A 16,227-nucleotide genomic window follows, 5' to 3' on the forward strand; every position below is an offset into this window, starting at 1 on the left:
TCTTCCTCTCTCCCATTTTAGGGCTCTACTAGTGCAACAGCCTCTCCTCCAGTCTCTACCCCTGTCACGGGGCACAAGAGAATGGTCATACCAAACCAACCGCCTCTAACAGCAACCAAAAAGTCTACACTGAAACCACAGCCGGCACCTCAGGCAGGCCCCATCCCTGTGGCTCCAATTGGAACACTAAAACCCCAGCCTCAGCCAGTCCCAGCCTCCTACACTACAGCATCCACCCCGTCAAGGCCGACTTTCAATGTGCAAGTGAAGTCAGCCCAGCCCAGCTCTCACTACATGGCTGCCCCTTCACCAGGACAATTTTATGGCCCAGGGCCAGGGCCGCAGGGCTATAACACTCAACCAGTTCCAATGTCTGGCCAGTGTCCACCTCCTTCGACACGCGGAGGCATGGATTATGCATATATTCCACCTCCAGGGCTTCAGCCTGAGCCTGGGTATGGGTATGGCCCCAGCCAAGGGCGCTATTATGAAGCCTATTGCCCAGCGGGGCCTGCCTATGGGGGCAAACATGACTCCGACCCTGCCTATGGTCAGCAAGGTCACCCCAATACCTGGAAGCGAGAACAAGGATACACTCCCTCCGGAGCAGGAAACCAGAACCCTACTGGGATGTATCCAGTTGCTGGTCCCAAGAAGACCTATATCACTGATCCTGTTCCAGCCCCCTGTGCACCACCACTGCAACCAAAGGTAGGAAACTCACTAACTAGCGATGGGAATAAAGGGCTGCCTACCTTAGCCTACCTTCCCCAGAAAGCAGAGCCTAAGGCTATGTATATGCTATTTTTGTTTCATTAGAAAGTGCAATCCCAGGGAAGCATGAGTGAAGTAGGAAAAGAGGGATATCCTCTTGGGGCTATGGGGTTATATTGTTGATATGGCTACTGTTTAGTACCACGTGCATCTGATTATTCGATCTTAAAAGATTATCTTCCAAAAGATCATATGAACTAGCAGCTCAGGACAATCTGTTCATGCAGGGTGACGGGCGAAAACAGTTATCTTCCAGCTCTTGTCTCCTATTGGCCCAAGCTTCTCTCTGTGGATTAGAAACGTCCTCACACTTAGACATTGCATTTACTTGAGTACCAAATAAATCTGCAACATCTCATGCCTCACAGGGACAGGATATCTGCAGACCTAAAGGTGACAGGTCGGCATGGCAAACATGAGGTGAGCTGCTGTCAGGTTGGGCCCATGTGACAGTGGTCAGAACTCAAGCAAAGTTGGTACCACAGTGGCTGCTGGGACATAACAAGTGGCCAGTGGCTCACAAGACAGGTGAGGCCAAGGGGATATAAGGTAATGCAGACACCTTGTCTAGTTTCCTTTGGGAAGTGGATGCAGCGTAATGGCACTTGTTTATTGCCCCTTGTCTACCCACATCACTGATCTTCCAGGAAGAATCTTACTGTCTAGCATTTAACCCTATTAGGCAATTAAAAAATCTGTATGACAATTATCTTTTTCATTTTTTATTTAATTGTAAGCATGTATGTCTTTTAAGTCAACATGTGTAGTAACTTCCTTTGACTAGGTAAGATATAATATCATGCATAACCTACGCACCAACAGTTTTGATTTCCTTTGAGTACTAGAACCACCCTGATGATGTGTGTCCCATCTTACCATGAGGAGAGGAACCCAGGAGAATTACTTGGAAGGGGCGAGATGGAGAAACCAAGCTAGTTTCCAACCATTGGGTTGGGATGGAGCCCTCTGTTTCTTTCAGTTAGAGCTGTGAGAAATCAGAAATTGGAGAGCCAATGATTAGTTAGAAGCTGTATGGTAATTTTGTGAGATGAATTGAGTAGAAGTATGGAATGGATATATATATATATATATATATATATATATTCCCCCCCCCATCTTTTACACATTTGAGATTGTCATTTTCCAGACATACCATTCACATTTTCAACATTGTAACAGAAATCTGCCGGGTCTTCGCTCTCCAGACAGGATGCCTACTAAACCACTCTTCTCACATGAAAGCATCTGCTCTTTTAATGGTGCTCCAGCGTGATTTTCAGGTTCCTTACAGGAAAAGAACCCTTCCCAGCAAGTCAGGGAACTTACGAATGCCCGTTACATAAAAGTGGGCCAGCCGTGATCACTTTCCAACATAAAGTTTCCAAGTTAAAATGTTAAGTGTTTTGAAAACATTACTCTCAAAAAGCCTTCCTTTCTAAAATCTATGAAGGGGAAAAAAAAATGTTAGTAAGTTTGCATTTTTTTTTCTTTAATCTTCTCCGAAATAGCCAATTTGGATAGCCTTGCCCTTTGTTAACGTTACAGTATATTTGCATTAGTCCTTCCTGGCCCCCAAAGCAGCCAGTTCAGAAAAAAAAAAAAAAAAAAAAAAGAAAAAAAAATGGATTATTCAACTTCACCTCACTTTGGTGCAACTGTAACAGTTTCCCCTATGGAAGATTCAAGTGTAGGTTGGGATAATTGCCATTAACATGTAAGCTCAAATAGGTCTCTGTAATTTTGCCTCATCCAAAGCAGCATAACTGATCGGATGGCTGAGTGATAGGCCAAATGGGAAGAGATGCCCTAAGTTGTTTAAGCCTCTTATCACCCCACCTGGGGAAACAGACATGACGCAGAGTTAAAATATGTCCAGGTGGAAGTGCTTAATCTGGTGAGAAGGACTGAACCAGTCTTTGCATTTCCTGTCACTGGGCACTCAGGACAGCCCCTCTTCATTCAACATTTGGAGCCAATCCAGTGGCGTAGGGAAAGCATCAGCACCCAGTGAAAGACCTGGATCTAAGGTGTTGGGACAGGCCTCACTAATGGCATTGGGCTTGTCTGCACCAGGGTACTCAGGGTGATGGAATGAACGAGTATTAACCACTCACCAGAAATCACGGAACTTTATTTTCCTTCTTATTGTTGTTAGGTAGTTATTCAGGATGATCGATTTTTATTACATTATTGCAGATTCTGGATACCAGTGATTTGGTATCAATAAAAAAAAATTGTGGAATATTTGTTTTTCAACAGTGTCATGTGTTTTAACATCACATTGTACATTTAAAAAATGAAAACCAAATCATGTACTTTTCTCTGCAATTATTAAGGAGAGTGGTTAGGGGTTGATATTTAGCCATCTGTCAATGTTTTGAGAAAGGGGAAAGAGACTGATGAAGCTACAGATATATTCTGAGTGTGTTGTGGGGGCACTGGATGAAGGCATGGGCTCCTTCCCAGTTGGTCTTTGAGCAGAAACACTGCTGTATTCAGCTGCACCTGTGCACAGAGGACCTTATTGTCCCAATATTGACTCCGCTTGGCTTAGTGATGTGACTTCTGGCTTGAGAAATGAGCTCCTACGTCCAACCCCAGTTTCTCCCGTGACATTCCTCTTGCAGCTTGAGGAAATTCTCTAGACCTCTTTATGTCACGCTTCTAGCCTGAATAAAGTGGAACGTCATCGTCGCTAATTAATTAACGACTGCAAAGGGCTTGGAAATTTCCAAGGGCTGAATAATTGCCAAGTGAGGACTATTCAGGTTTTCACTGGCTCTCCCTTATTTCCAATTTTTTAGTCACTGATGGAAAACTTACCTTCATGCCTTAAAACAATTACCTTTTGTTACACTGAGACATTCTGAAGAACTGGGCATTTAACCCATTAAGGAATTTTTTTTTTTTAACTGAAAGAAATCTCCCCTGTATTTGAGATGAGTTGCTTTGATTTTCCTACATCATACTGCAGTTTAAAAGAAGAGGGAAGGGAAGGGAAGAAGAAAGTAGAAGGAAAAGAAAGAAGGGAAAAAAGAAAAAGAATCAAAGAATGAAGAAGAGAATTAGGAAAGGAGACAAAATCAGAACCTGCAAGGCTTGGGGGATTGTGATTATATCTGTGTTCCCATAATGTGCTGAGCAGTGAATTTGCATGCCACAGTAGACCATAATGTGTTTCCTGTACCATCTGAGCTGAGTTCCTTGCAAAATATTGTTATAAGCAAGTCTTTGTATGGGAGAAATGTTCCCTTCTCACTGGAAATCCTTTTAAAGACACAGTGGTGGGACCTTTTCTTTTCGCAGTTGTATAAAAGCTGAGGGCTGCATGTTGCTGTGCAGTTAGTTCACAGAGCTCTTGTCCTGAGCATTATCTTCACATCCCTATGAGGTAGGATGTGTGTTTTCTCCATTATTCAGATAAGATGAGTTAGCTTGCAAATCCCAGAGCTGGAAGCTGGAGGCCAGTCATCATTCTCAGGTCCGCAGTGGCAGGTCAGCTCTAGCACCCACTTCCTTGCCATAAACCTAATCCATGTGAGCCTCAGGTCTCTTAATGAGACAGCATTTGCCCTGTACTGTGCGAATGACATCGGCGCTATGCATCCTAGGAAAGTTGTGGAGGCCCACCCATTGTGGGGGTTAGGTTAAATTCTAAAACCATCTATTATTAACATTTCCTTGAAAAATTCTTCACAAGCATGAGATTTTGGAGAACAACAAACTACCTTCCAGTAACCTAACACAAAGTTTTTATTCACTCTTTCAGAGTTAGAACAGATCGCTGCTCTTCATTTAGTTTTGAATCTGGGGATATTTGATGAGTAAGAGAAGAGAGTTAAGGTAAATGACATGCCGGGGTCAGTGTTTAAGGGTCTGCAAGACCTGTCCTTTATGAAGATTAAAAAAAATAATTGAGAATGTCGATATAGTAGAATTTCAAGCATTCAAGTAATATCAAAATGTTTGTTTTTTATTGTGGAAAAGAGAAGGTCATATATATTGGGTATGCAACAAAGAATTGGTGATATCTGGTAGAATTATCTTTATGGTGATACCTGTGATAAGTATCTCTCAATTCCAGGATTAGAGAAAAAGAAAACAAAAGAGACGTTAGGGTGAGGAGAGGGATGGATTGTAATTGTGCCTCAGGGTAGGTGCTAATACCTGGGTATGTGTGAAGATGAGATTGCTTGAGGACACCAGTGACTATAATACCAGTAATTCCCTTAGTACAGGGCTTTTCAGCTTCTAAAGTGCTTTGTGGACCTCACAAAATCCATGCGCATTAAGCACAGAGGTTTTTGTCTCTCTTATTGATGAGGAATTCAAAACTCAGTAATGAGAGCCTCTCAACTAAGATATGTCAAATTCATGGGACAGCTACAACTCCAAGTTGGGTCTTCCAAAGATTGTCCTCATGTTTTCCTCGTGGAAAACCATGGTGGCGTGTTTTGGTGTTTTGATGGCGGGAGAGCCACATCAGCAGACTCTGCTGTGGCCCACGTCTCAGACAGGCGTGTAAGTGGTCTCAGGCAGTTGTCGTGCAGTGTCATGAGATCAGTACTTGGAGGGGAAGCACCCTTTCAGTCCCTGCCAGGAACCCGGGCTTGAGGCCTTGGGGCTATACTTCCTCTTCCACATCACCCTTGCATAGCTTGTCCCTATTCTTTCTAACTTCACAAGTATCTCAAATATGTTTTCTTACCTAACTCCCCATTGCTGCCTTCCTAGTTTAATTCTCATTTCTCACCTGACCCATTAAATTGGCCATAGAGGTGTCTCCACCTCTAGCCTCTCCACACCTATTCATGCTGAACATGCTACCAGATTAATCATTCAACCATACCGCTCTGTCCTTTTCATGAATTGCTGTTTTAAAAAACCTTCTGGAGTTCCCAGCCACCTAAGGAATGAATTGAAGCCCCAGCCTGGATTTCCAGCTTTATCTTCCCCCTTTAAACATTGGACTTCCAGATAAAATGTTACATTTCCTAGTTATTTGTACCTCCATAGCTTTGTGGAACTCTTTCTTCCTGGAATGGCTCCCCAGACCTCCCCCAAATAAATAAAATATTTGCATATTTAATTATGACTTATTAAGACCGAACTAAAGTGTTAATCTCTCTTGTGAAGCCTTCTCTTCTTCCTAAAACCGCATTGTATGTGAGTTCACCTTTTCTTGCAGAAGTTTTCACACTCTTACTATACGAGATATACCTGTCTTCCACCACCTGTGCCCCAACATATGTTAAACATGGGAGTTTTAGGGGACAGAAATGGTATTTGAGCAACTCTTGTTTTCCCCAGAGTAACGAATGCAGTGCATAATTCATTCTTATTTAATGAAGATGCTTGAAGAAACTTCCTATGTCCCCCTAAAATAAGGAATAAACCCTGCTTTAGAATTTAGCAGGCTGTGCAGCAAAATGCAAAGCGGAAACCTACTTCAGGAAATCAGCTTAAGTGACCTCAATAACACAAGAGCTCTCTCTCATCAGCAACTCAGTATCCATAGTAGCTAATTTCTCAGGTTCACTGTTGCACTAACATTTTACTTCCCTTCTGGGTTACATGTGTTTAAGTGTATGCTGTTATGTACACAGAATCCTTTTTACTTTTTGCACTTGCCAGATGTCCATGGAAGTTCTTGATTCATATTCTTTAATCTAATCAACTTTTGAGGTTTAATTTACATATGGTAACATATGTCCATTTTAAATGCATAAGGCAGGGAACTTTTGACAAATGTTTGCACCTGTGTAACCACCATCACACTCAAAATAGAGAGTGTTTCAACTACCCCACAGAGCTCCCCTGTGCTCTCTTGTGGTCAGTCCCCTTTATCCTCAGCCTCTGGCAACCATTCTGCTTTCTAATGTTGATCGTTTTGACCCTTTCTAGAATTCCACATGCATAGAATAATACAGTATGCACTCTTGTGTCTGGGCTTCTTTTACTCACTATAATGTTTCCAGATTCATCTATGTTGCGTGCACCGATCGGTCATTCATTTTTATTGCTAAGCACTGTTCCATTACATGGCTATACTACGTTTTGTTTTTCCATTCACTTGTTTTGAGGCTCCTCCCCCCACCATTTTGAGTTATGAATGAAGCTGCTATGGACAGTCAGGGACATATCTTTGTACAGACATAGGTTTTTTTGTTTGTTTTTTTCACTTCTCTTGGATAAATACTTTGGAGTGGAATTTCTGGGTTATGGAGTAACTGTTTAACATCACAAAGAACTGACAAGCCATTGTATTAAATGTACCATTCTACATTCTCACAAGCAGTGCCTGAGAGGTCTAGTTGCTCCCCAATCCAGGTAATACTACTATTGTCAGTCTTCTTAATTTTAGCTATTTCATGCTGCATAGGTACATCTCACTGTAGCTTATATTTACATTTTTATTTTGACTAATGACCTGGAGCACTTATTATTCATTTCCCTATTGGTCATTCTTACATCTTTTTGGGAAGTTTCAATCATTGTTAACCCCATTTTTTAATTGGATTGTTTCTTTTTACTGAGAGTTGTAAGAATACATTATATATTCTGAGAAAGAGTCCTTAGATACATGCATTGTTAATATTTCTTCCTAGTCTGTGACTTGAATTTCCATTTTCTTAATATTGTTTTCTGAAGAGCAGAAATTTTTAATTTTGATGATCAATGTATCACTTTTTTCTTCTATTGTTTGTGCTATTTGTTTCCTTAGATGTGTTTGCCTCTGCATGGTCACAAACAGTTTACTCTATGCTTTATCTCAGATGTTTTGTAGTACAAATTAGAATTATGACTCACTTCAGTTAAGGGTCATAGTTCTTTTTTTTTTTCCCCCATTGGGATATCCAGTTTTTCTAGCATGAAAATTTGTTTAAAAGACTGTTCTCTCCCATTGAATTACCTAGACACCTTCTACAAAAATCAATTGATCATATATGTGTGAATCCCTCTGGACTCTCTCTATTCTATTCCATTCATTTATATATCTATGCTTAGGCTAATGCTACACTATCTTGATCACTGACTTTTATAGTCAGTTTTGAAATCAATCAGGCAGCGTACGTTTTCTGTCTTTGTTCTTTCAAAAGTGTTTTGACTATCGTAAGTCCTTTCCATTTCCAAATAAATTTTAGCATCAGCTTCTCAATTTCGACAACATGACCTGCTTTGATTTTGATTGAGATTTTGTTAAATCTATAATGAATTTGAAAAAAACTGATACTTTCACATTATTGAGTTTTTTAACCCATGAACGTGGTATATCTGTCATTTTATTTGTCTTCATCAATTTCTCACAAGAATTTATTGTAGTTTTGCACATCTGTTGTTAAATTATCCCTAAGAATTTTATATTTTGGATGTTATTGTAAATAGCATTTTTAAATTCAACTTGCAATTGTTTGCCTTCAGTATATATAAATACAATTGTTTTTTTTGCATATTGACCTTGCATTTTATGACTTGTTAAATTTAATAGTTTTCTCACTTTTTAAAGACTCCTCAGGCTTTTCTACCTTATCATTTCAACTGAATAAAAGTGTTGATTCAATTGCTTATTTCCTTTATGGATAAGAGCCATCAACTTTCTGTGTTTGCAAAATTTGCTTCTTGATTAAAGAAGAAACAGTTTCCTACTAATTTGGGGGATTAAATTGGAAAAAAAAATGATAAACCATTACTCTCCATTTCTCTATACCAGCCTATTGAAACTGTCAGACATGGAAGTTACCTCCAAAATCATTACCGTATTTGCCGGCGTATAAGACGATTTTTTGGCCCTGAAAAATATGCCTCCAAGTGGGGGTTCGTCTTATACGCCAGGTACACTTCAGATAGACTGCCCATAGTGCTTGCCCCGTGCCATAGTGGCCTCCCGATGCTCGCCCACTTCATTCCACATACCGTTCAGGCATCAGCAGCGCTGCTGGGTGTATGCTCGGCTGTTATGCGATTTTACCACACTCGCAAAATCGCACACAGCCGACCATATAACAAACTCTGTATTTTGAGTGGAAATGTTAGGGGGTCGTCTTATACGCCAAGTCGTCTTATACACCGGCTAATACGGTAGGTTATAACCCCTGAAATGTACAGAGGAGAAAACTGAGGCCTGAAGAGTTACAGAGATTTGAAGCATTTTATACAGTTAGCAAGTGGCAGATTTGATTAGAAAACTAACGCAATTTCTATACCATGTTTCCTCTATCTCTATATGTTGCTTTAAGCCCAGGGAGATCGGAAGTATAGGGCCTCTAAAAGGTATAATAACTATTATATTACCAAAAAGAGCTTATCACTTAGCCTTAATCAGTCCTCTTAATCATAGAAAATGGCCGGCATTCTAATGATCCTTGTTTTGTCTCACAGTTAGGGTCTATGATTTTGACTCAGGCCATAAATTCTCCTTTCTGTGATTTTAAAGCTTACTATCAGGATGATGTCCTAGTACATGAAAATGTCTGGGAATATTGTTTATTCATTTTACTCATCTTTTTCATAGATTTAGATATTTAAAATATCCCATCTGCCTAACTTTTTTAGAAAATAATAAATCATTTAAATAGATGATTCCAGTAAAATGTCATTTTTTGTGTTTATAGCGTGAGAGAACTCAATGTCAGTTTGCCAATATCTTGCCTTTGGTTTGCTTTATTTCAGTTCTACAGCAAAACAACTACCTGATTCACTGATATGTCCCTGTAGGGATACCATTTCCTTCTTGGTCCGCTACAAACACTCATAGTGTCCTGTTTCAGAGCAGAGGCTGTAGTTGTTCTCTTCTCCAGCAAATGAAGCTTGAGTATTATTGATGTACCATGATTAGTGGTGAATATAAAAACTTTGAAAGACTTTGCACACAGAGTACTAGGAAGCATCCCATAGTGAAAATCAAATACTTGACTTTCCAAAAGTGCCATTGTCCTAAAAATAAACATTTACGTGTTATTTTAGCTCTTTGATTTTCTGGAATATGGAGAACCCAACATTTAGATATATTATTTGCAAGTTATACAGGGTTTGTTCTAGTCCAATCTTGTAATTCAGTGATGTTCTTCAGAACAAACAATTGCAATTTATTATTATTATATTGTTATTATCATTATTATTTTGCAGAAGGTTGTGTAATTAAAATAGCATTTTGAAATATATAATGACAATTTGTAAAATTTTTATAACCACTTACAAAATTTACCAAAATTTTATATACCAGGAAAATGCTATAACGTGCCTGGAGGCATCTTGCTTACTCTCCTACCAATACAGGACGCCGGATGGAGGATGACAACTTAAGTCTTTTGACTACCAGCCCTCTGTTTCTTCCACTCCATGACACTTGCCTCCATTCGTAGCTTCCTGTGTAAATAAAATAAAATGTGTTAGATCATTGTACAGTTATCCAAATATCAAATATTTCTTCAGCTCAGCAGTTGAAAGAACAAAACTTTAGAGCTGTAATTCTGGGACATAACATATATTTAACATTATGTGTTAAATAGTTGAAGATTCATGCAATGTTTTATCAAGAGTCAAGGAGTTGAAAGTATACCCTCAATCTAAGTTCAAGATAATAGGACCCGCAGCCGAGTGGCTCAGTTGGTTAAGAGCTCGCTCAAGAGTTTGAGTTCTGAGCAGCAGCGGTTCGATGCCCGGCCCGAGCTGAGCTGCTGCTGAGCTGCCAATAGGTGGCAGGATGGCTCAGCTACATAAATTTAAAAAAAATAAAATAAATAAAAATTAAAAAAAAAATGATAATAGGGCCCATTTTATTTAGTCCTTATAAATATTTGGTATATTTTTATTGCCTCAAACACCATGTTTATTTTTGATGCACCTCTAGGGATTATTGTGAAAAAGGCAGGATAAGAGGGTGTAGATGTGCCAGTTGTATTCTTTATGGATCTGTTAGCTATTACTTGTTTTTCATGGTGCCTACATGCAATCTTTAATTTTTATTAGAGGAACCCCCATTTTTAATCCTTCTATCCAGCCCATGCACAGGACACAAAGTAATTATAATAGTTAAGCAAACTCTCTAGGAGACAGCTAAAACTTGTGATCCCTGCAGAGGCAGGAAAATTGCTAGTGACTAGCAGGGAACTGAAGAAGAGATCAGGAAGGCAGGCTGAGGAATATGGACTAGGGCCCAGCAAACTGCAGCCCTAGTCCATAGGCTGACTCTCACCTATCACCTGGTTTAGTAAATCGTGCTTTATTGAAAGAGTCATGCGCCCTTCCTTGTGTAGTACCTGTGACTGCTTTCACACTATAACAGTAGAGTGGAGAAGGTGCGGCAGAGGCTGTACGGTCTTCAAATCCCAAAACATGAAACCCCATGTCCAGTAGCAGTCACTCCTCATTTCCCTGAAACCCTCCAGCCCTTGATAACCACTAACCTACTTTCTCTATCTATAGACTTGCCAATTCTTGACAACTCCCTTCTTCTCACACAGCAAATGCTTTCATCTTCACCTTTGAAATATATTTAAAATCGGATCACTTCTCAACACCTCCACAGCCATTACTCAGGTCCAAGCGCCATCCCACCTTGCCTGCGTTATCACAATCGCCTCTCAACGCTCTCCTCTTTCTACCCTTGTCCCATTTTGGCCTGTTTTCAACATTGAGTGATCCTATATAAGTTATATTGTTTTACTTTCCTGCTCAAAACAGCTTTCCATCTCCAACTGAGAAAAAACAAGGCCTGACTCTATTTACCCACCCATTCATTCTCTGACCTCATCTGTCCCCATCCCCCCTTCACCCAGCTCCAGCCACACGATAGCCAGGCTCACTCCTGTGTCAAGGTCTTTGTTTTCTGTACCTTCTGCCTGCAATGCTTTTCCCCAGATAGCCACATGGCTGGTTCTCACACTTCCTGCAGGACTTTACTCAGAAGTTACTTTGTTAAAGAAATCTTCCCACACCACCCTGTCGAAGATACCTCTCCTACGCCAGTGCCCCTGTCCACATTTACCTTATTTTCTCTGTAATATTTACCATCCCTAACATATTACATACTTTAATCAGTTCTTCATTGTTTCTGTCTCCCTGGAATGTGTACAAGAGCAGAAGTATTTGTCGGTTTTGATAACTGCTAAGTAGCGAACAGTGCCTGGCAAGTAGTAAGTTCAAAAAAGATGTGCTAATAAATGAATGAGCAAGTGCTGAGCACAGAATCATTCCCTCTGATGACTTTTTATCCAGATTGCGATTATGTGGGAAAGGGCACAACGGCCTGAGGTCCTCCAGTACATGACACCACCTTTATGAATGATTTTTCTAAATTATATATGACCCATACAGTCCCCTACCTTAGCTTCCCAGCCCCCTCCACCTCCCCCACCTTTTAACACCATGCATTGTCTATTGTGATGTTTGCATGGTAGAAGGACAGTGGTAATTGGAATCAAATCTGAGTTGGAGTTCCAAACTGCAGGGAAAGTTGTGTGTGAAGACCGATGTGGAGGTACTTTTTGACTATAAAATACCACACCTATGTGGGAGATCGTTATTATATTTTGAAGGGCTTGGGCTAAAGATCTAAGCGATAGATGGGTCTGTTAAATATTTTAAAGCTGTATGGATTAATAGCTGCTAATGTCAATTTAACATTTGTATCAGGTATTGTGCTGAACACTTTCTGTGGATTAGCTCATGCAGGCTTCTCAGTACTACTTTCAAAGTGTTTTTATTTTCATTTTGCAGATAAAAATGGAGTCATGAAGAGATTTAGATCACCCAATTCAGGAACTTATAATTTTTATAAATTTTTGTAAATATAAACAAAGTTAAGTGTTAAGACAAAAGAGATCAGTTTTATTGAGTACCAACACATGGTTTCATCTTTTAAGTTGTTCATTCATTAAAAAATTATTCAACACCTATTTTTTGGTGCTGGGGGTTAGAGTCTGAAACAGGATCAGATCGCTTCCCTCTTAAAGCTTATATTCTAATAATATTTTCAAAGGAGAGGGAGTAAGACATAATTTCAGATATTGATACTCACTCCAAATAAAATGAGGGTTTAATATTGGGATAGAGAGTGGCCGATTTAGGTAGCCAACTCAGGAAAGTCATTGAAGAGATGACATTTGAGCCAAAACCCGAAGAATGTGGAGGGGCCACGTCTTCTAAGATCTGGTGAAGAATAGTCCAGGCAGAGGACAGCAAGGATGAGTCTTCTGAGGTTGGCATTTACAGGACTGGAAAGAAAGCCAGGGTGGCTGGAACATAGGCAGTGGAAGAGAATGGAATAAAACGAGGTGGGAGAGGTATGTAGGTTCAGATCTCCCGCTGTGGTAAGGAGTTTGTCTTTATTCTACGTGAAATGGGAATCCACTGGAGTGTTTTCAGCAGGGGAGTGATAGGGTCTGGTTTTGTTTTCAGATAATCACAGCCACTATGTAAGATCAGACTGGATGTAGGAAGATTTGTTAGGCGCTGGTGTATCTGTGGTTCCCCTTAAAATTAAAAGATGGGCTTATGAACTTATTTGTGAAAGAGAAAGTTTTATGTTAAGAAGCGTGCAAGTATGGGCCACTTTATTGGCATAGAGTCTGTATCTCCAGATACCTATAGTTCTGTACTTAAGCAGGCCCCATCCTAGCCTCTTGCTCCAGGGGGACGATGATTGTTCAATGAGAAGTAAAAATACAAAAGACACACACCACTTGCTCTCTCACAAGTGGCAGGGCAAGTTTTCCTAAGACAAGCAGTAACGGAAGCAATAATGGCTTGAGACTTAATGAGTTTTGGGGATGAACTAGAGTTACATGTTTTAAAAACCTTTAAATTTTAATTACTTAGCCAAAAAAAAAATACAGTATGACACCTACCTATGACACCTACTTTTTTTTATTTTTTTGGCACTGAGCAGTTAAAAACCAAATATTATAAAGTCAGGGAAGGCATAGTCACATAGGATGAAAGCTTCACCTACTTCTATTTCTATGACAGAATCAATACATTAACAGGACTATTCTTCTAAGCAGCCAGGAATCCTGCCGGTCTTCTTACCCAGTCTCCACCCCTGGTGACAATATAATCAATAAAAGGCAAATGATGACATCTGTTCTTAGAGACTTCCGTTCACACCAAGTGTCACTCACCTTGACGTGTGCTTCTCATCAGCTTGATTTTCTTTCACCCTCCTTCCTTTTCAGGTTACCCATCATTTCCTTGAAATGAGCACTGCAATACTTTGCAGACGCCCTAATGGTTCTTTGTATAAATGGCCCACAGTGATTGTCAATACGGGACTGCTTTTCTAGCACCAATGTTGGGATATGTTAAGGGCTTTCTGTGCAGCTCATGAGCTACTTACAAAGTAATTCTGTCTCGACAGGGACATATGTAGTTTAGCTACATGCTTTATTTCATTAGCACAGCCAATCATCTATGACTTACATAGTAATTTTTAGGGGGAAAAAATGTAGAATGGTTTCAGTTATAATTACCAGTGTTATTATATTGCTGCATAGTCCTATATTCCTAAAATTTTACTTTCAATAAATAACACATACCATCTAATGCTATTTTTCTAGATGCCAAAGAACATGCCAAAGAACATGCAAAAATCAAGTAAAACTTAGATCATTCTCAAAGAACTTCAAATCCAATAAAGAAGATCAGATATGTAGTATAGGTGATACTCGCCTCTGACCAGTCGTACCTTCTGATTCATCAGTCAGATGTATATTAAAATAATAAAAAAAAATAAAGCTAGCATCCCTACTTTTTTAGAGAATGAAGTATTTCCCTCCATGATCAGATACATGTGGACAAATTGTTCAAACAAAGCATGAATTGTCAAAGTGCTAAATGAAAGGCCCTGAGAAAGTTCTAGTGATCTACAAAAAAGGTGGAGTGGATCGATTTTGCAAGGCTTTATGTAGGACATGACCTGTACTAATCTTCAATCAATGGAAATCGAGGGGTGGGAATGTAGACAGGATTAGATTATATATTTGTCCAGAGCCTCTAATGGCTGAGGAATCAAAAGATCTTCATTAACTTAGATTTATTTCAATATTAATTGGTGCCTTTCTCATTCTCTTCACATGCATTGGCTTATCTAGCCATCTATCTCTCAAAATATGATCAATTTCAAAGCTGATTCACCACTTATATATTTGCATGTGATAGCATAAAGCTAAGCGTGCATAGTGAAGACCCTAACATAACTTTTTGCTACTGGCCAAAGTTAGTAGGTAAGTAATACCTAACCCACTGTTGTATATTCTGCAGTAGTGATTCTTAACTACCGGGAGCCCATGTTCCCTTAAGAAACATATTCAAATCTCTCAGGACACTTCACGTTTAAAGTGTTATGGTGGTTAAATGTCCATGTGTCCTGACGTTTTAAAGCCTGCTCTCATATATGAATGCTAGGAATCACCCAAGATAAGTTATTATTTCTCTTTGCGATGCTTTCATGTACATTGGCTTATTTAGTCCTGGCAAAAGGTACACAAAGAAAATGCTATTAATATCCTGTTTTGTGGGGGGTTTTTTTGTTACTGAGTGGGAAACAGAGAGAGGAGTAGGCTACTTTCCCAAGACTCCAGCTCTTAGCCATTATACTACACTGCCTTTTTATAAAAGGATATTTAAAAAATCCTTACTGATGTGTAGCAACCCATCTCTAAACCTTGACTCATGTTCTCTTCTGATCTTAAGCATGTCTCATATGCCAACCTGCTGAGTGTCCCTCCTCTTGGTATGAAGCTATTGGGAGGTTATCTAGTGGGAAAGCATTCTAATTATTTTTCTAATCGAGGACTTAAACTCATCTCTTTAATTTTCATCTATCACTCTGTCCTGCCAGGCTCTTATGAAGCAATTGGCGTCATGAGGGGTGTGATTGGTGGGCTGTGGAATGGAGCTAAGCAAAATGTCAGAAAGGAGAATCTAGCCAATGATCTTGAACCTCAGAGAGGGAAGTACTACTGAGCTCTGAGAGATGCAAGCAAAGCTGAAGACCTCCTCAGAGCCAATGTCCTGTGTCAGCACAATACCTCCAAGTGAGAAGGAAGGCCTTGTAGCAAAGCCAACAATGACCAGTTTTTTAAGAACAATATAATTTTACCCAAGCATATGACCTGCTTGCCAAATGCTAGGAGTAACATTGTTTTTTACATTTGCAAGAATAATTTGCATTGTCATTGCAGACCTGGTCAGAAAGGGGGAAGGGAAAATACAACGTTCAAATAAGCGGTAAAACCCAGCATGTTTATATCCAAAGTTTGGAGACAGTCAAAGGAAATTTTCCATTTTCTAATTACATTTGTCATTGATTCAAAATGAGCCTATCCTGAGAGATGATTATATAAATTAATAAATGTCCAAAACTGTCATTCTTGAAACGTTTGGGTAGAACATTGAGTTGCATTCCTGCAGGAGAAATGCCAAATCCATGAGCCTAGGCCAAGTTTGTTTGGA

General features: G+C 39.7%; 1 protein-coding gene across 3 annotated transcripts in view; it reads left to right on the top strand.

Annotated features, from left to right (window-relative positions):
• LPP (LIM domain containing preferred translocation partner in lipoma) overlaps positions 1-16,227 on the top strand; it is a 663,248-nt gene that overhangs the window by 413,438 nt on the left and 233,583 nt on the right. For all 3 annotated transcript variants that reach the window (XM_019623587.1, XM_019623578.1, XM_019623569.1), the window contains one exon: positions 22-711. In XM_019623587.1, coding sequence (XP_019479132.1) covers positions 22-711 — 690 coding nt within the window. The remainder of the gene's footprint in view (positions 1-21; positions 712-16,227) is intronic.

This window comes from Hipposideros armiger, unplaced genomic scaffold (assembly GCF_001890085.2).
Source record: "Hipposideros armiger isolate ML-2016 unplaced genomic scaffold, ASM189008v1 scaffold_14, whole genome shotgun sequence".
Taxonomy (NCBI): domain Eukaryota; kingdom Metazoa; phylum Chordata; class Mammalia; order Chiroptera; family Hipposideridae; genus Hipposideros; species Hipposideros armiger.